Here is a 25,423-nt window from a genome sequence, read left to right as displayed (position 1 = left end):
ACATTGCTGTGAATTCGTTCCCTTTGAAACTTCACCTATGAAAGGAGAAAACAATCGTGTTTTTGAAGACAGAAAAGCTTTAAAAATATCAATTTCATAACCAAGGCTGAGTTTAACTACATGGGCTTTACATTTTCCTAAGCATTTATCTGTAAAAACATACAAAAATATTTCCTAACACACAATAGGATATGCCCAGTCTATATGTTCACTTATTTCATTTAGCTTTTTACAAAAGACAGCATAAAAATATATAATATAAAGCTACTTTTAATTATAAACCAATGTATAGATTTAAAAGTCTAATTTAATTAACCTTTTTTTTTAATCACTACTAGTCGCACTCAAGTTTGAACAGTACACTAAGTAAGTTTGCTCCTGCCTTCTTCTTGTCCTCCCCAGTGCTGGGAACACCTGCTTGAAGCTCATAGGAGGCAGTAAGTGGATGTGAGATGAAAACCTGCTGCATTTTCCCACTTACCTCCCTTCAGTGTCCTGCAATGCAGCTCCTTCATGTTGGCTCCTCAGCAGTGCTGCCAAAACATCGGTCCTTTACACCTGGAGTCAGGATGCTTTGCTCTCCCCACATTGTGCCCCTTTCCTGTCATAGCAAGCAGCCCCCAGAGTGGGCTACCATTCACCTTGCACCCCAGGGAGAGAAGTGCCCTTCAGGGACCCTCCAATCCTGGACCTCTCACAGCCCACTTCAGCATTGCTCCTCTCTTCTACCTTACAAATACAGGTCAAACCAAGTGTGCTTGGGCACAAGACATGTTTCTGATCAATAAATTACTCTAGTTTACATGGTTCAAATTTGAGCTTTTATTTGGTTTTTAAATTAAAAAAATAAATTTCGTTATTAAATAGTGGAATGGGTCTAAACTAATGTTTACACATTAATTCACTTGCTTTAGGGTACCACCAGAGAAATGATTAAAGTATACCACCCAGACAAAACTTTCTGTTAGAAAGCCCAACAGTGGCGTAATTCAGTTAAACAGGAAAAAAAAACCCAAAAGTCTCAATGTTTACAATGAATGTTAGAAGTAAACCTCTGGTTTTAGTGTCATCCAAATCTAGTTTCCATCACAAAGGCAGTCATTGTATTCAGAATACTATACCACAGTGCTAATGTCATCGGCTTCATCTGGTTTCTTTTGCCTGCTTGGCAGGGATTTCAAGTACTCAAGGTGCCTCCTTGCATCCTCCTGATTTTGCCGGACGTAATAAACCACGTATGAGATCACCATGGTGAACCAGCCAAACATGGTGACCAGCATGGCATAATCGGTAGTCTTTTTAGGAAGGTTGCAGAGGTCAGCATCATTGGCAGCATTGAGGAATGGTCTCCCCGCATGCTCATCCAGAACAGAAGTCTTGCAGATGACATTGTTGGCCGTCTCGTGGTTGGAGGCCATGCTCCTCAACACCTGCTGCAGCGTGCAGTCACAATGCCAGGGGTTGTTCGCAATTCTGGCTCTGGCCTTTAAGTTGTTGAAAGCGTTTTTGTGCACGCTTTGAATCCGGTTGTCGGACAAATCCAGAGTCTGCAAGGTTTCTGCCACCCCTTTAAAGGCATGTTCATCTATAAACTCAATCCCATTTTTTGATAAATTGAGGACTCTCAGTTGGTGCAAGTCCTTAAAAATTTCGTTGGGGATAGATGTTATCTGATTGGAGTCCAAATAAAGTAAGACTGTTTCTGGAGGGAGATCTCTGGGTATTTCCTTGAGATTTGCATTGCTACAGCTGACATTCAGACCTCCAGAGTGAGAACAGAGGCAGCCTTTTGGGCACATACTGGCAGAATGAAAGCACAGTATCATGAGGACAAAACTTTGTAAGAGCAGACACATGGAGAGGGAACGAGTTAACCACAGGTCTACCAAATGCATGCTGGGGTGTCAGCATAATCACACTACCATTTCTCATTCAGCCAACAGTGGTGGGAAAAGGATCGGCAAAGCTGAAACGTGGCTTCATTTTCTTCAGTGTGATTAGTGGACCATCACATGGGCTTCCTCATGGTCAATACTCTTTTTAGAAGCACACCTACAGAGAAGAAGGAAAAAAGACTCCTTATACCATAAACTCCAATGCCAATTTTGTTTTCATTAAAAAAATAGAAATAAGATGAAGGTGAAGTGAAATGCAACACTAAATAAATGATCTAGTATCCTATCAGTGTACCAGAGAATTTATTTAGGTAACTCCTATTAGCATTAATCTGAGTTTGGTGCATAAATCCCAAGGACATTTTTAAGTGAATAGACTACATTTGTTACAAATTGCACAGGTTTGGGCTTAAATACTTATTAAAGGAGGCACTGGTTTGTTTTTATTACAGACGTTTCTAAAATAGCTATAAATCTAAATTATGTTTTCCCTTGCTAAAATAGAAGATGCATTACCAGGAGCTTAGAGTTGTATCTCCAGGAACAGTGACAGGTAAGCAAGGAATTTGTGGTGGCTAATGTGAATTTATCCCAAAATAATTTATGCTATTTTAAGTCCAAATCAAAGTACTTCAGCAAGGAAATATTTTTACTATGCCAAGAAACAAAAAAACCCAAGTAAACCAAATGCTGCTGTAAGACACCACAAACATCCACCAAGGCCTTGTTTGTCCCCCCATCCTGCTTTTCTGCTTTTGAACCCTTCATTTCCTGTAACTCCCAGCATTTTGTAAGACTCACAGAAATAATGCCTACTTCCAGTTTTCCTGAAAAATTTCTTTTCATTTATCATAGAGAAAAAGAAAGAAATGTAACAATTGCTAAAACCTCACACACCTGCCTCCTAACCAAATAGAACTCACATAAACCTATGTAAGAGCCAAACAAAAAAAATCTTATTCATGGCATGCAATTTGCTAAAAGAACATATGAAAAATAGCTTCTGCTTCACCTTCTCAAGTTGGCTTAAAAATAGCAAATATCCAGAAGTTTTTCCATTTTCTCCTTTAATTGAAGCACAAATACAGAAGTCTGAAATGCTGACCTATAAGGTTTCAAAGACAACCTCATTTATTTTTTCCCCTATAATGGTAAACTATGAATTTTTAACCACAACAGGTCCATTTGCTTTCATGTACATGCCCTCTGTCTTTGTAACAGCTTGGATATTTGCAGCCTTATTTGCATGCTCTTACTGCAGCCACTGCAAGTAGTAGTGTATCACTTCACTCTTCAACTTATTTATTGATCAAGAGAGAGATTGCCCAAGGACCTAAACAGAAAGTTTACACTCGGAGTCCATAAAACTTCTAGTCTTCAATTAAAAAGAAAGGAAATTGTTAGCAATGAGAAATTGTGAAGCCTGGAAATGTGAAACCATTAAGAAGGGATGTAAGCAGAGCACAAAAAGCTCCTATTGAGGATAGAGAGTGGAGGTAGTACTTCCACAATCAATGGACTTCTGCAGGACCTCTGTTTACATGAAAGCCTGCTGCACTGGGTTCATCCTTGCCATTTCTGTTTTTTCCCAGCCTGCCCCATGAAGAATGCCTGTCCCATGGAAGAACAGACACCTATTTTCTTTTCCCTTCATGTTTCTGTGCCTCACTGTGCTGTACCAAGAGTATATGAGTGGTCAGCTCATCACCACAGAATGAGCATCATCTCATCACCTATAGGTACTGTGCACTCATCACCTATAGGCACTGTATACAGTGCCTTCCTGCCAGTGATGCTGGAGTCCTACTGCAGGAATGGATTGAGGTGAAAAAGCAAAGACCTGAAGGAGTCTCAGATGCTTAATTTTGTAAAAGCATGTAACCATTAAATATCATATCTGCTTCATTACAGGTGGAAAAAAACATGCCAACCTGGAATGACACCATGGATCCTGCCAAGTCCCCCATAATGCTGCTACACCACCGAAGATCATGTGTCAAGCACCAAAGACAATATGGAACATCTTCATCCCACTGAAGACGAAGCTTTTTTTCTTTAAGGTATTAATGTGCTTAGAGTGGATGAAGTAGGATCATTACAGACTAAGCAGGAAAGTGTTTAATGAAGCAATGCCTCTTCAAAAGCGATAACTAAGTAAATAGATAAAAGAAGGAGGAAAAACTCTCAATGTTTTTATGGAAAGAGTAAATACAAGTTTAAACCCATAATTAACAACCCAGTCAACAAAACTTAGCTGAGCAAGAACAAAGCTCAGCAAATTCTCAGTAATTTAACCGTAAGCAACCCAAAGGGACTGAGCCTCAGTCAGGGGAAACAGAGCTTTGTTTACTTCCATAATCACAATATCTTATCGAAGGGATAGCGGAGGTTTGGGTTTCACCAACAAACTTACAGCGAGTACTTTCTTGACTCCCAGGTATCCTAGTGACTGCAACAAGAGAAAAGTGAACTAGGATCGTCACATTTGCAATGCTAAAAGGAAGATTTTTGATTCTTGAGCATTTATCTAATTTTCTCTGCTTGTAACACAACAAATAAAGAAGGTAACAAAGCTGGAATAAAGACAAGAGATATATACCAGACAGAAACATTAAGACTACAGAGAAAGGAATGGAAGATACAGAATTCAAATAAATATATTAATTAATTAGAAATCTGCAAATCAAGAAAAAAGAAAAGAAAAATAAAAGAGCAAATGAAGGCACAGGGAAGTGACAGTAATACTACAAAGCACGCTTCTAAAACACAAATACAAACATAGAAAACCTAAGATAGAAGTCGAATATTGCAGGACAATAAAACTGTAGAGGGAAGATCACACAAAAGAATTCTTTATATTTTTGCAATTTAAACTGGTTTTCAAGTTTTCTAGACCATTCACATACAATAGCATAGGAAAACGTACAAAACCTGAAATCCTCAAGGAAAGCACATTTGCTTTTAATGCACACTGAAATTTCTACTGAGCTTCAGGTGTCAGGTACTTGCAGATGATTGCCTTTCAAGCAGGGTGCAGAGACTGTATCTTAGCATCTGAATGCAATACCACTAAATTAGGTATTTGACTAGTAAGTCCTCCTCACAAGAAATGAGTGATGTAAGGAAGCATTAGTCCTTCCAACTTCCCACCTGGAAACAAAGGCCTCAGACATTTTTAAGTGAATTCACAAACACGTCTGCTGCGGAGAGATCAAGATAATCCTTTTCCTGATGGCCATTCATGGCATTTGAGCAACTACACCATCTTCCTGTTGTGTGCAGAGAGTACATGGCACACACATCTCGCTGTGAAGGAAATTCAGTGATAGCAACTCCATTTCCCTATTAATAATGCAAGGTACTAGAACAATGTCTCTTCTTGTCTTCAAAGCTGGATCCCCTGAGGAAAAAGACTGCATTCATTACTCCAGCAATGTCAAAGGGGTCACAGCTAACTAGAGATGCTCAGCACCTGCACACACACGGTTTATATTTGTGGTTACTGAAGGTGCCATGATTAGAGAGGAATTTCTTGTTCCTGTAGTTTATGTGCTCAAACAAGCAAGCAAGAACAGGAAGAGGCAAAAGGAAGCAGCCAACAGATAACCACAGGGGGTGGCCTGTTGGTTGCATCGTGATTGCACTCAATCTGTCTGGTCTGTCACTTTTCAACCACCAGGAAAACTAATTTTAGGCACAGTACCTGGAGAAACCCTCATTGGAAAACAGATCCTAAGTGACACCACAGAGCTCCATGCTCCTTGGGATCAGAGAGTCCTCCACAAATGACACTGTTTTTTCACTAAATACCAAAGGCATCCTGTGAGCAACTGTTGGCCCTCCATATTGGAGATGCACTGCACATGTCGAGCTGCCTCCTGTCCTCCTCACATACAGCCCACAGACTCACATATAAATCTACCAACTGCTCATATGTATATGTGCAGCTTTACGCCTTCAAATGAAACTCTCAGCTCCCAATAAACCTTCAAGAGATCCCTAGAAAACCAGCTTGACTTTTCAAGCCAAGTCTAAGTAAACTCCTACCCTTCAGAGTAACAACCTTGCACGCCAACATCGGAAGTTTGATACAGAATTAGAAAAGCCCAGGAAACAAAGACTCCTGCGGGGCTCTTTTTTTAGACATCCTTTAGAGCAAACTTGCACTTTGAATAAATTATATTTAGTTATAAAAATTAAAATTTTATAACTAAAAATCCATTAAAAGGGTACATTGTAAAAAGAACATTATTTTATCTGACTTCCAGAAAATTACTGAGATGCTTTATAGCTTTGGAAGACCTGACTTCATTATAATTTTTTTTTTTTTCCTCCTCTTTAAGACATTGACTATGTTGGTATATAGCAAAGATTCTCATTGATAAATCTACTCTCCTATTCTCTATTAAAATAGATCTTAACTTCACCATATTTTTTCTTTTATATCAGGTTTAGCAAATTACCCACTGAAATAGAAAATACTTATCTTTTCAATGGATTGTTTTCCTTGAGCTCTTCTTCCTGTAATGCCAGTCTGCTTGTTACAGCACACATCTGCCTTGCTCTCCACAGTCAGACCTGTATCAGAGACCTATATATTTTCTCCTTGTACTCGTTTCCCCCTGCCCTGTTGTCATAAAATGCCATATACTAGTTAATTTATAAAAATATTATCATGTATGTAGTACTGACAAGACAGCCACGAGCTGGAGACTAAAAGCTTAAATTCTCAGGTGAGTAGCCCACCTGAAAAGTCCAGTTTGCTAAAGGACTGAGGACAGGACAATTTTACCTGAACCAGAGAAAGATTTGCCACCTCTATTCCCAAACAACTGCAGATAGCATATTTATGAAGAACCAAACCAGAGAAGATATCCATGGGGAGAACTATTTCTATACATCCTATCCTTAACCAATCTTTTACTACTGGTTAGTACAGACCTTCCACTAAGCTACACAATGGGTTGTCCTGCGCATCTGTATGCTGTGTTTGAGAGCAGTTGAGCCTCTGGAGGCCAACAAACTGTGCACATTGGGGGAAAAACCTCCATGAAATCCTGCCTGGCTCTTCCAACACCTGTGGGCTGAATCTGATCATAACTGTTTAAAAACACAAGAAGATAGATGTAAAAATGCGGACCCTCTTCCACATCTTACTCTAAATCTGTTCCAGGATTTAGATGATGGCTCAAAAGTGACAGATTCAAAATAACAGTAATTATTAAAAAAAAAAAAAAAAAAAAAAGGGGGGGGAAATAAAAAAGGTATTTTTGTTCACTTCCCTGTGGACATGTGAAAAAGCTACACCATGGCAACGTTACTAAGTGGGTACTGAGCCTAGAAGTGGGGATACCTGCAAGGTGGAGATGAGTGGGAGCTGCAGGACCCAAAGGAGAACACAGCAGCTGCGTCTCATCTCTGTGCTGCTTGTGTGCTACAGTACAACAAATTTCATGGCTACCAAGTGAATTCCTGCAGACAAACAACCCAATCCTTTACAACAACATTGCCTGTATACTGTCAGTGGGGAAGGCACTGTGGCAATCTCACTAGCTGCACAGGCAAACTCCAAGCTGGGAAACTTGATGGTGGCTTCAAGACACTGTCAGGAAATTCAGTGTAGCAGATGAAACAAGAATCTGGTCTCAAGTCTCAGGACAACCTCTGTCTTCCACTCATCTCTCCCTGGCACTCATCAAATGCAGCGCATTTGATGCTGCTTCACAGCATAGCTAACTTGAAGGTAGGTAGACAGTTAAAATGCTATCAAGCCCCAAACCAGGGAGAGCCAAGAGCTGCTTGCAAGGTGCCAGGTGATTTAAATTCCCAGATTAAAGTCTCTGGCAATGGAAGATTTTCAGGATTTCAGAACACAGCAAGATGAAATCCTAACACAGTAAGAAGAGAAATTAATAGGAGTCAACAGCAAATGAGGTGGGGAAAAGGGGTGCAAATGATCACTGATTCAATGAATAATTGAAATGTCATGATTAATCAGTGTGAGCCTGAACTCCAAGTACATAATAGATTCATTATCTGATGAAACACCAAATGTACTCAAACTAGAATATTCTCCTCTAAGACAGGACTCAGAATGTCAACATTTTGTTCCCCAAAACCTTCCAGTATAGACATCTTTCCAACAGCTGCTTATGGCAAACCACTCCCAGTTGCAGAAGCAGACTGTGTAGGTAAAAATTATAGATCCTAAGCTCCAAATACCCTCTCTTAACAGTCATGGAGTAATAAATGGTAGAGGAGAGCCAAATGAACATTTTAGGCTATAATCACTTTCTGATTGTGAGATCATTGAATGTATCACTCCTTATTACAGATTAACAGCTTAATTATACTGTGTGGGCAAATGAATCAGCACTTTAAGACTGATGAGTTGGGTTCATGTTAAAAAATGTATTTGACTTTTCTCCCTTTTGATGTCAACTCAGGAATTATTTTATAACTCTCAGCTGATAAATAATTGTGTGAAGCTTAGCAGATATAACAACAGATCAATGCCAGAAAAATATTACTGATTATCTCCTATCTTCCCTAAGATGCTTTGCTCTTGGAAGTCTCCTGTGGAAACACATTTCCTGGAATGAAATTTGATATACTTGAATGAAATTAAAGAAACAGCTGTCAGGGATGCTCCTAGACCTCTTTCTTTCAAGCCCTAACACAGACTGAATCACTTGCTTTTTAGAAGATGCTCAGTGCTGCCTTCCTTTCCCAGTTATCTCCTGCATCCTCTTTATATGACTACAAAAGGTTCCTGTCCCTTCCCTGAGCAATATTCCCTTCTGGTAAAATATAAAACACATTTTGTATGCATGTCTATGCCATTTGAAAAAGGAAAGAAAGCATTACATATGCTTACAGTGCATATATAATGGCAACATGAAGTAAGTTAAGAATTAAAGTCATAAGATAGAAATAAGATAAATATCATAATCTCTAGAACATCATTTATCACTATATATGCAACATTGCCTCGATAATCTATACAAGCATGAAGAAAGGCTCAAGGTATGCCAGTTGCTGCTCAGCAAACATATCTGCAAAATGGATTTTTTTTACCCCTATATAAGAACATAAAGAACCACATTACAGATGCTAAATGGAAATGCTCCAACACAGACAAATGACTGTAAAGAGTTCTAAAAAGCCATGTAATTTGTTTCTGGATTAATTATTCGTGTGCATTACAGTCAAAAACATTTTTAGAGTTTGGGATTATATCTACCGAGTCTCAGTGACATTTTCTGAGACAACATAACAACCATTCTGTTTGGCAAGAAAACCCTTTCCAGCAGCAGCTGAGTCAATCCTCCATATGATCCATACTAGAAAATAATATACTCTGAAAGCTTAAAATAATCTGAAGTGGAAATACACTGTATTCCTCGGGTAAAGAGACCCAGACTCAAGTCTGTTTTAAAGTCTGGCTTTCAATAAATCGATAGAATCCAATGGAAAATGTTTTCAAAATAAAAAGTCAATTTCACAATATTTGCTGATCTATTTTTCTCCCATATTATAAAATAACGTGATCAAAGCGAAAAACGTGCTTAGTTGGAGCCATACGTGGTAACTAATGATGGATGCTGCTTCAACTTAATTCTGCTGCAGTACCGTATCAGAGAAAACATCTTCTCAATCTCAAGATAATTACACTGACCACCTCAATGATTACCAGCATAATCAGTGACAAGTCTTTCAATTTAATCTTGATAACTGCATCTGGTGACTGCAGATGGTGTCCTTGTCCAACTGAAAATCCTGTTTTTATTTTGCAAAGTGTAAATCTAACCCCTCCACTGGTAACAAAACCTGTGCTATCAGAAACTAATAGGCCTTTAAAGTACCACCTTGCAAAGATAAGCAAGATTCAGACCATCTAGATACCTTTCTTACACTTTTAAGGGTGCTTATTTGGTTCTGCACACTGCTATCTTCAGGCTCATTTAAGGTTCATCCAAATGTTCCTGTAACTTAGTAGGCAGTAGGAAGAGATAAGTTGTAATTAGGCTGGGGAAGCTGTGTCGATAATAAAATCAGCAAGGCAGAAATAAACGTGCAAACCTGAAGGGACCATTCAGCAAGGAACATGCTAGCAGCTCAGTAAAGTTGACAACAGTTGCACAAAGCAGACAGCAAGACAGCTGCTGGCAGCAGATACCTTGGCATCCTAGGAAATGTGTTACAGACTCCAAAGAAAGACAGGGAAGGGAGGAGGAGAATGAAGCAGAGCATGACTGAAAGTTGCTTCTTCCAGCTGTCCCTCTGCCACAGAGCAGGTTCCCAGGAACCACAGTGCGTCACCGCAGACGAAAGGAAATACAGATGTGAGCAGAGGCAGTGCCGCAGTGGCAGTTCAGCATGCAGTTTGGGATCTAGATTACCCTGTTGACTTAAACCACAGGAAACCAGGGCTGTTTCTCTCCATGCACAATTGCCCAGTGACATGAACACAGAACAATAATGTATGACACAAGGAATTCGCAAGGAAAGAAGCCAGAGCAGTAGAAGCTACTAATGAAATAAAATAATCTGATTAATACCTACAAGATGAGACCACAAAGACAAAGAACATACTTCCAGAACAATTACTGTGTATGAAAAAATATGAAAAGGGGAAGTAGGGGGAACCACAAGCTAAATTAGCAATAGGGGACAGCGCTTCAGAATAGAGTACCTCAGCAGTTATTAATTCAGCTCCTTGTGCTTTCAAATACCCTACTTGTATAATAACAGGACATTTGAGAGGCATGCAGGAGTATCTGATTTAGAAAAATGCAAGAAAAACGAAGCGTGTAACATTTGTATATAAAGGAAGCCAATAGAGTTTGAAATTCCCAATTAAAAGCTCTAAACTTAAATATGAATGCTCAACACCACAAACACACAATCTTCTGTTGAAGGAATTAAAATTGTGACCTACGAACACATTTCAGAAAATAGGAAAAGAGGCAGCAAGTATGGAATAATTATGAGATCAATAAGCAACTAAGCAACTTTAAGAAGACATTCAAGTGACCTTTTGGAATCAAGTGACACACTGAGTTAACTACAAGCCATGTGGGCTTGCCAGAGAAAGTGGCTGATCAGTGATGCTGGTTTTGCTATGTCTGTGGTTGTTAAACCTTCACAGTGCCACTGCACAGCTGAGCAAGCAAGGAGCACATCTACAACAACACACACATCTGTACTTCCCATTTCTGCACCAAGGGTGTTCAGCAAAAGTATCATAAACCTCTACCACATCAAACCACCCACCAGTAAAACCACATCTCCACTTTTAATATTTAATCCATGAGCAACTTCAAATAACTGTAATTTCTTTTTCATGAGCTTGCCAGAGAAACTTATCTTTTTCTGTCAATGAATGCCATAGTACCGAGCTAATAATAGAATTTATTTCTGTATTTAGATATCATTAGAGCTCTAAAAGCGGAACGTGTGACAGTCTGGAATAGTTAGAGACAGGGCTTTTGCACTTTCATGAAACCAAGATTAGCAGGTTCCCATCAGGACTAGCGTTCAGCTCTGCCGGTTGCTGCCGGCATTATTGGCTGAGGAAAACACTAGCCCAAGTACAACCTCTGCAGCTCTGCTTCAGCTGAGGATCTCCTCAGCAAGCAAAATCTAGCAGTGGAAAGCTTCAATGCCATCTTGTGCTGGCGGCATTTCCCTAATTAAGAGTTTGAGGCCAGATGGAGCTATTAGATCATCTAATCTGACCCCCTGCCTATCACATGACATGTCATTTTACCAGTAAACCTCATATTGAGCCCAGTAATTTAGGTCAGACTGAAGCATGTGAGAACCGAGGCGACTGCTGTGTGACCAAGGCAGTACCTTTTGTACCCACCGTTCTTGCACCATCCTGTACCAGAAGGTAACTGGATGCCTTCAGCAGAGTCTGAATGCCCTCAAAAAATTCAATTCTGTCAACATCCACCACAATAGTTAAACTACTCTAGCAGACGTATCTGCTCCATCAGGATCTAGACACCAAGCAAGGGTGTCTGTTTTCAGAAGAAAGGGTACATTGAAGGAAAACATTTGACTGCTCATCCCAAACAGTTGTGTGTTAGCACTTATCTCCAAATGAGAGTTAGAAAAACTGGCTATTGTTTTAATGTGCTGGTGAGTCAGGCCCTCAGCTGCCACTAAAGGACTTTGCAAACTACATGTGTTCCACCTAAGCAACAATCAGCATGTTTTCATTTTGAAATGACTGATCTGGAGCATCTCCAAGGCTGTCCAACAAGTCAGGTAAAATGTAAAATACTTTGGTTTTTTCTTAAACCATGCAGTATTTTTCCAAAGGGATAAAAAACTCACTGTATAAGTTTCTCTTCTGAGGACATACGATCATTGCAAGTGATGTAGGAGGCTGAAATCCTTTAAGGGTTCTCTGAGCCTTAACTCAGCAAAAAATATCTGGCCTGTCTGCAACTCAGCAGTTTGGAGAGAGGCAAGTCTTCAGTGTTCAGGGGGCTGAAATAAAAGTTGTTTATCAACAATTGCTAAAGAAAAGGAATGGGGAGGAAGGATTGCAGTTCTCAGTGGAAATTAACAGCAGTCCTTATCAGACAGGAAACCTAGCTGTGCTAAAAAACAAAAACAAGGCACAGCTGCTCAATACCAAGTGAGCAGAGATTTTTCCAGTCAGTCAGTCATTCTTCCCAAGGAGAGAATAAAGGAAAGGAAGAGCCAAAAGAAAGTGTTGCAATGGCTGCCTCCAATATGAAAACAAACTGTTGAGGTCACATTTATTCTAAGGGAAAAGAAGTCTTTATTAGAAGCACTAGAGCACAACAGGAAGATACTGAAACTCAGTTCAATAAAACCTTTATTTTAAAGACAAGAATGCATTCACTCTTTGTGTGTCCCCACGGAGGTTATACAGCCAAGTTGACTTTGGTGGAGCTAGCTGATACAAAAAGCAGGAGTTGTGAAGGGAAAAAAAAAAAAGTATCTTGATTAGCTGGGCAATGATCCAATGAGCAAGACACTTGAGGCTGGACATTCACAGCCAAAGCAGCTCAGGTAGAAATAATTTATCGCAAATTAAGTTAGGTCATGATAATGAAATTTAAAGACAAGTGGGACATGATTTATTTTACTAAGGCTTGTTCAAAAGTGAAAACCAAGCAGAGCTAACAGAAGGGCTAATTTAGCTTTAGTTACAGTCGGTACTGGCACCAAGGTAAACTTAACTTGACATATTTGGAATGAGAAAGAGAACAAGAATAGGATTTTGGAAAAAAACCAAAATTTATACCATTTTTCCAAATTGCAGGGGGGAGCAGGGCAAATTCAGTCCTGCAAATCATTACTACTTGTTTCCCTATTTTAAAACATCCTGGCACAAAGCCCTCAGTGAGACACCTGGTGGAAATACCCTATTGCAAGTGTCTGGAAGGGATGGATACCAACACCTACACTGCAAAACCCCTGCCATCAAGGAGCAGGAGGGAGGATGGAAAACCCTAACGGGAGTAGCTCTTGGTATAGGTTCAGCCTCCTTGCAGGTCACTAGAAAGCAGCAGCCATGGCAGGAGGGATGCTGTTATCATTGAGGGCTTTGTGAGTTACCTTAACAGGTTATCTAGTGGCAGCCCAAGCTATGGCTTTGTTTGACAACAGATGCAGTGCCATTATGTCCTCAATCGTCCCTCCTGACACCCACCTGCCTCTCCCTTCTTACACTGTGAAAAATGGCAGATGAGGAGAAGAAATGAAGAGCTACTTTATAATGGATGAATGCAGCAGTTTGTGGGGGAAGAGGGGGGCAGGGAGAGTAATGAAAAAGCATTAATGTTAAAGTAATAAAGCTTGTGCCCATTTTTCAGTCTGAAATGCATGGTACCATAAAACAATGCTTAAAGGCACCCACTTCTCTTCCAAACCACCTGCACGCTAAGGCACCCTGCTATTATAGCACAGAAGTTGTTTACTACCAGTCTCATTTCAGCCTGATTCCAGCAGAGACATAAAGCCGAATTTTTTCACTCAGTATGAGAGAGCCCAAGTCACCTCAGGTTTTCTTTGGTATGCCAAGCCCTGCCAAGTCACCTGCAATCCCAGTCTGGTCACTAACCACTGTTTCTAACAAGATCTATAAAAGTCACATTGCAGCAAAGGGAATCTGTCCCCAGTGCATGGCACACATACACCCTCCTAAATCAAGATAGTCTCCTGACTGTCACAGCCACCACAGAGGATGCAGAGAGCATGTGCTGTTCTATGGCAAGCCAGGAGACTGCAAGGTGGCAACCAGGTGGTAACCCAGCGCATGAGCCTCAACAAGCAGTAGAAAGCTACTACAATGGGTCACTTCACCTGCTTTCTTCATTAGGATATACAACTTCTCCTTTCTCTTTCCACCAAAAAAACTGCCATCTTGCAAATAACCATTCTAAAATTCTTCAAAGTTGCAACACCGAAATGTATTTTGGCATATGCAAACACCTCTGCAAACAGGGAGAAATGGCCAAGTCAACCATCGGCCCTGGAGCTGTCTTACTTCATCTACAATATTAACCCACAAGACCATCATTTCCTATTATGAAGTTACTTTCATGGTTGCACAAACAACTTCATTAAGAATGAGTGACCTCATTTAATTATTGATTAAAATAATTGATTAAAATAATTGATTTTAACAGCTGCCTTAATATGGCAATCATTTATTTATAACAAAAGAAATACTAGCTTTCTCTTAGAATCAATGCTTGTAGTAAGATGAGAGAGAATATTTTCTATTTATAACAATTATTTGATTTAAAATTACTAAAGTGTTCCCCAGGCAAAACCGTAGATCCTACCTTTACTCATTAAAATAAGATATGGCTCAAATTTTGATGGCAGATGAAGAGAAATAAAGAAAAAATATAATTTCACATCCTTCCCTTTACAGTGGCATTCTTTCAGTTAAGTAATTTCTTATTTCTGCTGTGTTTTTCATAGCATTTGTATCAAAGGTGTTATTGACACTTTAATGGATTTTTGAATATTATTGGAACATGTTTTCTTATTGCATTTTATGAAAATTTTATAAATAATATTATAAAATGACTTTAAAAAAATTAAAAACTTTTAAATCCCCTGAGAGAAAAAAAATGTATAAAACATTGTACAATATGAGCATTTTTAATTAAAATAGAAAATGTATATAGCACTGGCATTTTTTTTCTGTCTTACGGAAAGATGGTATTTTTTCTTCATCAGTTTTTTCATGTGGAACTTTCAGTCAGCTCTCCTCAAAATGAAGAGAAGGTTTTTCTACAGCATACTAATGGATACAACCCCTTACAAACTAGTGAACAAAGTGGCCCCATCAGATGCTGCTTGTCTGGGCTTGCGCTCAAGATCTTGGGAATGATATGAAACAGACGCTCAGATGGTTGTGATAACATCATACAAAGAGTTTGTAAGACTAGACACCTAGACATATGAGGTAAATTATGATATGTTATTATACCCATGGACAAGACACACACTTTTGCAACCCTGACTTAACAAGAAGCATTAACAACAAAATCACAGAATCACAGAATGTTTAGGGTTGGAAAGGACCTTAAGATCATCTAGTTCCCACCACTCTGCCATGGGCAGAGATGACTCAACCTAGACCATGTCACCCAAGGCTCCATCCAACCTGGCCTTGAACGTTGCCAGAGATGGAGCATTCACAACTTCTTTGGGCAACCTGTTCCAGTGCCTCGTCAACCTCACAGTAAAGAACGGTTCACACCCTCACACACGCTCACACTTTCCTTACATCTAACCTGAACTTCCTCTGCTTATGTTTAAACCTATTGCCCCTTGTCCTGTCGCTACAGTCCCTAAGGAAGAGTCCCTCTCCAGCATTCTTGTAGGCCCCCTTCAGATTCTGGAAGGCTGCTATGAGGCCTCCACGCAGCCTTCTCTTCTCCAGGCTGAACAGCCCCAACTTTCTCAGCCTGTCTTCACACGGGACGTGCTCCAGCCCCCTGATCATCCTCGTGGCCCTCCTCTGGACTCGCTCCAACAGCTCCATGTCCTTTTTATGTTGAGAACACCAGAACTGTACACAATACTCCAAGTGAGGTCTCATGAGAGCAGAGGGGCAGGATCGCCTCCTTCGACCTGCTGGTCACGCTTCTTTTGATGCAGCCCAGGATATGGTTGGCTTTCTGGGCTGCAAGCGCACACTGAAGCCAGCTCATGTTCAGTTTCTCATCAACCAACACCCCCAAGTCCTTCTCTGCAGGGCTGCTCTGAATCTCTACTCCACCCAGCCTGTAACTGTGCCTGAGATTGCCCCGACTCAGGTGTAGGACCTTGCACTTTGGTTTGTTGAACTTCATGTGGTTTGCTCTGGCCCACCTTTCAAACCTGTCAATGTCCCTCTGGATGGCATCCCTTCCCTCCAGTGTGTCGACGGCACCACACAGCTTGGTGCCATCAGCAAACTTGCTGAGGGCGCACTCAATCCCACTGTCCATGTCAATGACAAAGATGTTGAACAGGATTGGTGCCAACACCGACCACTGAGGGACATCACTTGTTATTGGTCTCCACGTGGACTTTGACCCACTAACCACAACTCTCTACATGTGGAATAGAAGGTATGCTGAGGAAAAAAATGACCTTTTTGTGTAATAGTGCCAGCAGAAGGCAGCCCAAAAGATGGCACAGCTACTCCTGGGAATAATTTCTGCAATGTCTGCAGTCTCCCACTAGTTTTGAGGTAGTGCCACAGTTCCCACTTGGAGTCATTCTGGGTTTCATGCTGGAAGAGGAGCAACCCTGGCAGACACTCACGTGATGCTAGGCTGAGTCCCTGCTGCTGAGCAACCCCAAGAGCCAGTGGCTGTTTAAGGAACCCTAAGAAGCTGAAAGGCTTTTCTAAAGTTATTACTAACTTAAAGCATTCAGAGCTGTGCTGGAAGAGTAGATGAATGCTGCCAAAAATGGGTGTATCCTCAGCCTGGAGACCACCCAGTGGGGATGCCCAATTTGTCTTTGGAGGGCAGGGCTGACTAACTGGTGGCACATGCTCAGCAGGAAAGGGACAATCTGTGCTTTGCACCCCTCTGAGCACTGGGATTCCCAAGGTGCTGCTGGGCTTGGAGCTTCGAAGAAGCCAAGAGCCAGAGCTCCAAAGCAGCAACTCCCAGCATTCTTTGGGCTTAGGAGCTGTCAGGTTCCTGCTGAGCTGGAAACAGCATCTTCATCTTTTTTTCTTGCCTCCTTTTCTCCATTTGACGGATGCATAGAAACGTTTGTAGATTTGGACTGTTACATCCATAAAAGCTTAAAACAACCTTGGTGAGGTACAGACAACAGCTCTCGATGGCAGTGCAAATGTGACTGCAGACTTACCTTGTTATGACACATGAAAAACATCTCTGAAATCCCTGCACCGCCTGTACTCACTCCTGTTACTCATCTCTGTGCATCCAGCTCTCAGCCAAGCCAACATGACAGAGAAGCACAGAGAAAAAACTCCCACTTTTGGTAGATTCATACTCTGTTGTACACTAGGATTTTTCTTCAGTGTAACAATGGAAAGACATTAATCATTTATCTTTAAAGGTATTTAATACACACATTCTGCAAAGAAATAGTTTGCATTTAAAACATATTAGGTCTACCTCTGAGGGGATAGAGGGACAGACTACTACCAGAAAAAAGGCAGTCAGTTTAGAAATAGTCTATTCTCAGAAATCCCAGGCCCCTGCAACCAATTGTGGAGCAATGAAAACTTATCGTCAGCAGAGGAGGATCCTGTTAAGAGACATCAAACAAACTGGACATACACAAGCCCATGGGTCCTGAGGGAGATGCACCCACAGGTGCTGAGGGAACTGGCTGCTGTTAACAGGAGGCTACTCTCAACTGTCTTGGAAAGGTCATGGGGATCAGAGGATGTTCTTGAGGACTTCAAGAAAGCAAAAGTCCTATTTTCACGGAGGATCCAGTAAACTACAGGCAGGTCAGCCTCACCTCCACCCCTGGGGAGGTGATAAGCAAATAAATCTGGAACAATTTCCTTAACCTACGGAGTAAAATGAGGTGATTGGAAGTAGTCAGCATGGATTTATGAAGGCAGAAATCACATCTCACCAACCTGATAGCTTTCTGCAATGAGATGTCTGGCTCATGTCATTGAGATGAGAGAAGTGCATGCTATTTATCTTGACTTCAGCAAAGCTTTTGATGCTGTCTCTCATAACACCCTCACTGACAGACCGAGGAAGTACAGACTAAATAAATGGTGAGGTAGACAGAAAAATGGCTGAACTGCTCAAAAGGCTGTGGACAGCAGCATGAAGTCCAGCTGGAGGCCAGTCACTAGTGGAGTACCCCCAGGGGTCTATAGTACCCCAGGGGCCAAGTTAACATTTTCATGAATGACCTGCATGATGGGACAGAGGCCTCAGCAAGTTGGCTGATGATACATATCTGGGAGGTGCAGTTGCTACACCAAATGGGTGTGCTGCCATCCAGAGGGACCTGCAAGGCTGGAAAAATGGGCTGACAGGAACCTCATGGGGTTCAACATGGGAATTCCAAGTCCTGCACCTGGGGATGAATAACTCTATGTACCAGTACATGTGCGGACCAATCTGAAAGGAGCCTTGAAGAGAAGGACCTAAGGGTCCTGGCAAACACCAAGCTGAACATAAGCCAGAAATGTTCCCTTGCAGCAAGGGCAGATACAGCATCACAGGCTGCACTAGGAACAGCATCAGACAGCTGGACACAGCCCTGAGAAACCTGCTCCACATGACTTTGCTTTAAGCAAGGGATTGGACTAAGCGATCTCCAGCCTCAGCCATTCTGCAATTACTTCCAAACAGATTAAAAAAGACATCTTAAAGAACTACAGTTCAAGAAAAAATACTTGAAAGCGGTATAAATTAAGACAGAGATAATGCTAGACCTTGCATTGCAGCATTTAAGTTCTACTGAAGCACATCTGAATTTCCTGTTTATATTACACATGGTTGTACAATCTTGTTGTCTATAAAGAAGAGATGAATTTCATGGGGTGCTTCACTTGCAACAGGGAGTTACAAACACATCCCCCCAAGCCCAAAATTTGGCTGCAGATGTTTTCTATCACTTAGATAGGGTTTATGGAACACCTTACCACTGAGTACAGTTTTCTCTATGACTAGGGTGGGTAAACGAGTCCAATTACAGATGTTCTATTTTTAAAATACTAATTGTAAGGCACATAGCGTAAAACATTAATTAAAATTATGCTGGTTTCCACAACAACAGCGCTTCCTGAGAAATGGCTATATTAGCAAACAAACATTGAAGACACCCAATTATTGTATTGCTCTGTGCATTACACTCTAACTCAAAATAGTGCTGCTCTTTTTTAAATCATACCATCATCAAAAAGCAATGGACCAAAACTGCAAATATTTTTTCATTTATATAACTGTACTGAAGTAAAAAAATTGAATTACTGAATTGACAGCATGATAATATCTTCAATAAATACACATAAACTTATATGGAAACTCTCAAAATGAGAAGATTTTTAAATGACAGCAAGCCACACATGGCCAAACTTCTGGTAAATAAATTCCAAGTACCTAATGAACCAATCAAGGGATTGACTGATTTCAATGCATCAAACACTGACTTGGGTGCCTACTTTCACACAAGCTGTTTTAAGAACATTGCCCTTAAAGAAAAGAAAAAAAAAGTAAAAAAAAAAAAGTTTAAGCCTTTTTTTTAAAATGCTTTTGGGCACCAAAATGCCACTCAAGCTGGCCAGAAAATATCGGCAAAGTTTCATTCTGTTTTCTGCACTCAAATTACAGAACAAAATCCTATAAAATGTGGCTAGAAGGCTTAAAAACAAAACAAAAAGCAAAACAATCCCACTGAACTTTGTCTCTACATAAGTATCTTCTAAACTCTCCCAACAATGTCAGGAGGAGCTGAACTGAGCCATGGTAGAACAAGCTTTCTAAAATTCCAACTTGTGTTATTAATTTAACAAGTCTGTAATAGGAAAAACATTTTTCCATCCTTCATTTACAATCCTGCTTAGAAAATCTGATGCCAATTCACATGCAGTGTATGCCAAGGGAAAAGAATTCTACAGGAACAAGCCACCAAGGTTTTTCCCGAAGCCTCCCACTGGAGTCTTTAAAGGAAAAAAGGCTTTTATCCTGCTGGTCGCCAGCTTGCCAAATGGAGAGCACCCATGCCTGCGTGGTACCTTATGATTTCATTCACGCAGGGATTCTCTGTGACTTTCTCCTGCTATCTTCCAGCAGAGCCAGCACAACTGTTTTCATCTCCTGATATTAGTCAAACTTCCTATCAGGCTATTTGCTTAACCTAGCAATCCCAGGGGCTCCCAAGAGGCCAGACTGAAGCAAAGTTCAAGTGCTGCAAGTTGTTGGAAAAGCAAAACGTACGAGCTCTGCTCCATACTTATACAGGTCCAAATAATCTGCAGGTGAGAAGGGGAGCGCTAGTGCTGACCAGCTTTCTTCCAAAGCCACAGAGGTAGTCAGCTGTGGAGATGACCTCCACATGTAAGCAAAGCCACTATGTCATGGGATCATGTAGTTCATGCCTCGAAAGAAAAGCACCATCTCAATTTTCAAGTTCACATTAACAAAAAAACCCCTTTAAAATTCAAGGACTGATAGCACTGGTAGCAGATAAATTCCTTTCGAATGCCCTGAACAATTTGGTTTTACATTTCAAGGCAACAAGTCCAATTTCTACTTCTGTTTTGTGCTGAAGAGAAGCTCCCCTAGGCATTAAGCCTAAAAAAAGTCAGCCCACCACATAACTGCCCACAGTCCTTGCCTCTGAGTGCTGACAACCACTGCTTACTCACTGCTGCTTACAGCACCACTCGTGGTGGAAAGGTCTGATGGTAAGGAAACAATTAATTCTTTATGGGTTTTTTAGTTCTTTCTGGTCATAAGGCTAGATTGTTTTAAAAGTCGCTGTTCGTATACATCCCCCTGGGGTTTCACAACTTTCTCTTAACGTCTCTCATCCTTCTCCACAAAAATGTCCATTCTTTTCTGATTAGCCTTATTAGTTTGACCATTTGGATTAAACCCACTTAAAAACTATTTCCTATAAAAGTTTTCAATGCTTCTACATATTAACCTGTTTCTCTATTTAACTTGTAGTATCGTCATTTTGGTTAATCTGATAGATTAAAAAAAAAAAAAAAAAAAAAAAGCTGTACACAAAAATTAATGTCTAAAAGAACCCCAGAGGAAATAGCATCAGAAAGCTACAAAACCAGAAGGCATCTATAGAATCCTAAAAACAATCCTAACAAATAGAGTACCTATGTAAAGGAGCCAATAATGAGTTACTTTGATGTCATCTGAGACCATTTTTTCAAGTAGCACTTTTTAATTCATAGGTCTATGCATAAGAAATTCAAATGTCCAGATAACTCACAAAAATACTACTTAATACGGTGTATTCACACATGACTACTAAAGTAAGCAAGATTCAACACTCTGGTAAAGAGAAGAAATGAAGTGTAAAAATATTTTCCCTTACAACACCAAATGGAAGTCACGCTCATTTAAATAAATATTTTGCTATACTGATAGAAGCCAAGTCCATGGTTTGTTTTTTTTTTTCTTCAAAGCCTTGCTTTAGTCGTTTGTAAACCACCATTTTGATCTGCTTCATAAAAAGTGGCACAGGAAGTTTGTTTTCATATAACTATCCATGAAATGTTCTTTGCTTTTTCACAAGTAGCTTGTAAAAAAACATTTTAGCTCCCTCAAAAGGCAAGGAATACATTCAGCCGACCTCTTCGTGCATGTGCTATAAGGACACTCATCCTCAGTAGAAACAAATTTCCCTAGCCTTAGTCAGCAGCTGTAATGGCATGTGGTAAAACTATGATACGCACCAAAAATTTACAGGCTTGTTAATAAGAAGCAAGATACAACAGAATACGCTCTCTGAAAACTACCCAAATTTCCCAAACAGCATTCGGATAGCTGCCCTTTTTGAACGGGGACTTGATGCTTCGCGTTCAATCCGTGCACACCATTTTCTCCTTCCTGTCTAAATTCTAAACATTTTTCTTACATTTACTTCTTCTGAGATTCAGTAGTGACAGTTTCTTCCTTACACTCCTACATACATTTTGCACAAGCTGTTAAACAGAATTAGTCCACACTCCTCTTCCGTATCAGTCACCATTGGCCAAAAAACATTCTGCAGAATCTGGTATACAAGAATGCAACTGGCTTCACAGTTTCAGAAGCTCAACAGCAGCCAGGCTATTGGGAAAAAAAAAAAAAAAAGAGAAGGGAAGTATTTATAAGTGATACTTGACTATGCAGTTGGATGGCAGGTTGTTTTCCCTGTGCTGTGTAGGAACCTAGTAAACTGGCCTTAGAGAAATCCCAGTGCTCGCACTCCCCACCCAGCTTCTAATTTGTGCAAACACAGCTTGGCAGCCAGGCTGAAGAACAGTCTGGAGGTCACACAGACTCTCCAGATGGCCACAAGAAATGTTTACTAGGTAAAGACAAGTCCCAAGTGGCTAACAGAGAAGGGGTATGAACACAGCATTTGGAAGACAGGTTGAGCATGCCCAGGGTAAACTCTTTATGCCGTTTTAACTACCATGAAGGCATCACTTAAAAGCAGATAACAAAAATACTGCCTGGTATCACTTGGTTGTTGCACTCTGCACATTACAATAATCCAGGTTAGTTCGAAGGGACTCCATCAGCAAGAGCACTGGCTGAGACCTTTACCTAAATAAGGAAAGAGATTATCTATTTACCCTGAGCATAAAGGTACTCTTCAAATTCCATTACAAGTCTTTAGTACAAATTCCCCCTTACCATTCAAAGCCAGCAGATAAAAACTTGAAAACTGTACAAGTTAGAATTACCTAGAGAAATTAAACCTTGTGGTCTTCACAGACCTACCAAAGCAGAAAGACTAATATAAGCAGATTCCCTACCCTCCCCCCACAGAAAAGGGCAAAATTATGCCCTGATAATTCTTTCAATTGCAGTTCACTAATATACCTTTTAGTAATGAACAGGAGTAATCAGTTTTAAGGTAACAATCTAAATTCAATGCCCTATTTTTAACAAACTAAATAAAAATACCAGAAGAGATACCAAGAAGAAAAAGAAAGTGACACTGGAAACCTGACAGATTCTGGGAGATGAAATAATTCAAGTCTGAATGTCCTTCCTTCACCATGTGTTAAAACCACATGGCATGAGGAGAAAAAAATCAGCATGTGCAGTATCTGAAACGCATGTCACAGAACATGTCACAGAAGAAACCAGTGGATAATAAAGAATTAACCTATTAGGCAAGCGCTGATTTCTGCATATGTTTAAATCTGGAGGCACACTACCCCTTCCTGCACAGCTTTCTGCCAAAAAGAGGAGCCACAGGGAAAATGGCTTAATCCCCAGCAATGACGCAGTGCGAGGAGCCTATCTGGGGCATACTTCATGCTGTCCCCCATGCTGAGGGCACACTTCCAGGAATAAAGAGTTAGTCACCATGTCTCCCTCCACCACCCATCTTTTCATCTTCTGCATATCCTGCTCTGTAGAGACAAGCATTCACACCTACTGGATGCTGCTAAGTCATGTAGGGACATGGTATTCAGGAAGCTGCTCTTCTACAGAAAAGCCTCCTGTAAATACAGTGGACAGCCCACTACGAGTTCTTTCTTTACATGGATTTCTGCAGGATGCAAGATAGGTATCTCTGGTGGTGGTGGTTTTGCTACACCCTGTTCCTGAGTGGAAGCACCACCCTGCTTCTGAGCACCCTGACTTCACTCATGAGTGCTAGAAAGGGGCAGAGAGCACCTTCTTACATCTTTTGCATATACTGTGAGGCCCAACAGAGGCATAATAAAAGAGAGAAATTATTCTTTAAAAATTGGCTTAGTTACAGCAACCCTTTTTTGTTTGTTTGTGGTTTCTCTTTTTTTTCATAAACTAGATGTGTCTGTGGAATTGTGATTTACCCCGAACGCTGTAAACATTTCTCGTTAGCTCGCTCCCAAAGCTCATCTAAGTATGGGAATAGATCCCATGCAGCTATCCGGTGAAGCGAAGGAATGAGTCATCAGTCTGTAATCTGAACAACAGATGGAATCATAGATTCAGACCAAGGTAAGCACAGTAATGAATGAAACACCAGCCTCAAAATTACACCTCTGGAGAAAGCAGTCTAGCATGGCAACTCATAAACATACCTACCTAGCCTAGCATTAGAAAGCATATAGGGAATGCAGTGGGCCACTTAAGAGAAAAACTCTGTGGAATTCAACGGGGGGAAAAAAATCTTCCCGAAAAATGCTTGAAACAGCTGAAGGAATTCAATCACAGCAGCATACACCTTTAACTAATTTGGTCAAGTCTTGTGTCCTATGTTCTTACAGGTTTGGCATAAATACTATGGACTAGGAAAATGTCTTTAAATAAACAAAGTAATTTTAATTAATTTATAGTGAACTCTATTAGTTTTACTCCTACTACGATTAGTATAATTTTCCTCACAGAAGGAATAAACTCCACAATAGTGCCAATGCTCCCTCATTTTGTATTCAAGCAGTTTCCTCTTTGACTAAACAAAGCTAGCAGTCTCTTCCCGCCAACCACACTGACAAAAAAGGCTCAAATTCTGTTTGCAGTTTTGCTGGTCTAAATGCAAATAATTTAGGTAATAAGTTTAGATTTCTACCAAAGCAACTGAAAGCAAAACATATACCCAGAGATCTACAGCCTGATTAGTGATGATAAACTGAGATAGCACAGCCCCAGCTGCTCAGTGTTACACAAAGAAAGAGATAGGCAGGTTCAGAGAAAGCTGCACATATTGGTTTCACTCCTATTCACAATTTACCCCTACTATTTCGCTCACCCACTCTCTCTTCACCAAAGCATGAAATGCCAGTTGCTTAGATTTAAGCTGTTAAAATATTCAGCTACTGCCATCACAAATTACTAAACAAATTAACAAAACGCCACCATTCCCCATAGTGACTCCCAAACACCATCCTAGCCCCATGTATTTTCAGATGTTTCGCCCTCCTCCCAAACTCTTCTGCCCTGCCACCACCTAACCAGATGCAGCACCTGCACTGAGTTGCAACCACAGCTCCTACTCATTCCCTGCCCCAAGGCAGCACCACCGTTCACTGAGGACTGCTGTGGGTGCAGTATACGTCAGGGGTAGTTTTCCCCAAACCTTCACCTATACATCACCAAGCTGCATCCAATAAATTATCCTTGTAGTTACTGCACGCTACAAAGATCATGGTTACCTCTCGTGAGAACCCTATCCACACCAGTGTGTGGTTGCCTGAGCTGGCTTAGCCCTCAGTGCAAGATAGAAAAGAGAGCAGGAAGAAGAAATAGGGCCTCCAGCTCAGCTCTTCAAGAAACTTCCCCAGCCAGCAACGCTGCTGGCTCAGATGCAAGACTTAGACATACACAAGTCTGTGGCCAGATGGGTTC

General features: G+C 40.7%; 1 protein-coding gene across 3 annotated transcripts in view; it reads right to left on the bottom strand.

Moving 5' to 3' along the window:
• Positions 1 to 798: 798 nt before the first annotated feature.
• LRRC3B (leucine rich repeat containing 3B) overlaps positions 799 to 25,423 on the bottom strand; it is a 43,064-nt gene continuing 18,439 nt past the window's right edge. For 2 of the 3 annotated variants that reach the window (XM_030512508.1, XM_030512517.1), the window contains exon 2: positions 803 to 2,052. In XM_030512508.1, coding sequence (XP_030368368.1) covers positions 1,116 to 1,895 — 780 coding nt within the window. In that variant the 5' untranslated portion in view covers positions 1,896 to 2,052 and the 3' untranslated portion in view covers positions 803 to 1,115. Of the gene's footprint in view, positions 2,053 to 25,423 lie in introns of all 3 variants that reach the window. The other variant, XM_030512500.1, reaches the window with a different exon arrangement.

This window comes from Strigops habroptila, chromosome 1 (assembly GCF_004027225.2).
Source record: "Strigops habroptila isolate Jane chromosome 1, bStrHab1.2.pri, whole genome shotgun sequence".
In the NCBI taxonomy this organism is placed as follows: domain Eukaryota; kingdom Metazoa; phylum Chordata; class Aves; order Psittaciformes; family Psittacidae; genus Strigops; species Strigops habroptila.
The sequence above is the reverse complement of the archived record's forward strand: the minus strand, read 5'-3'. Positions and strand labels throughout refer to the sequence as shown.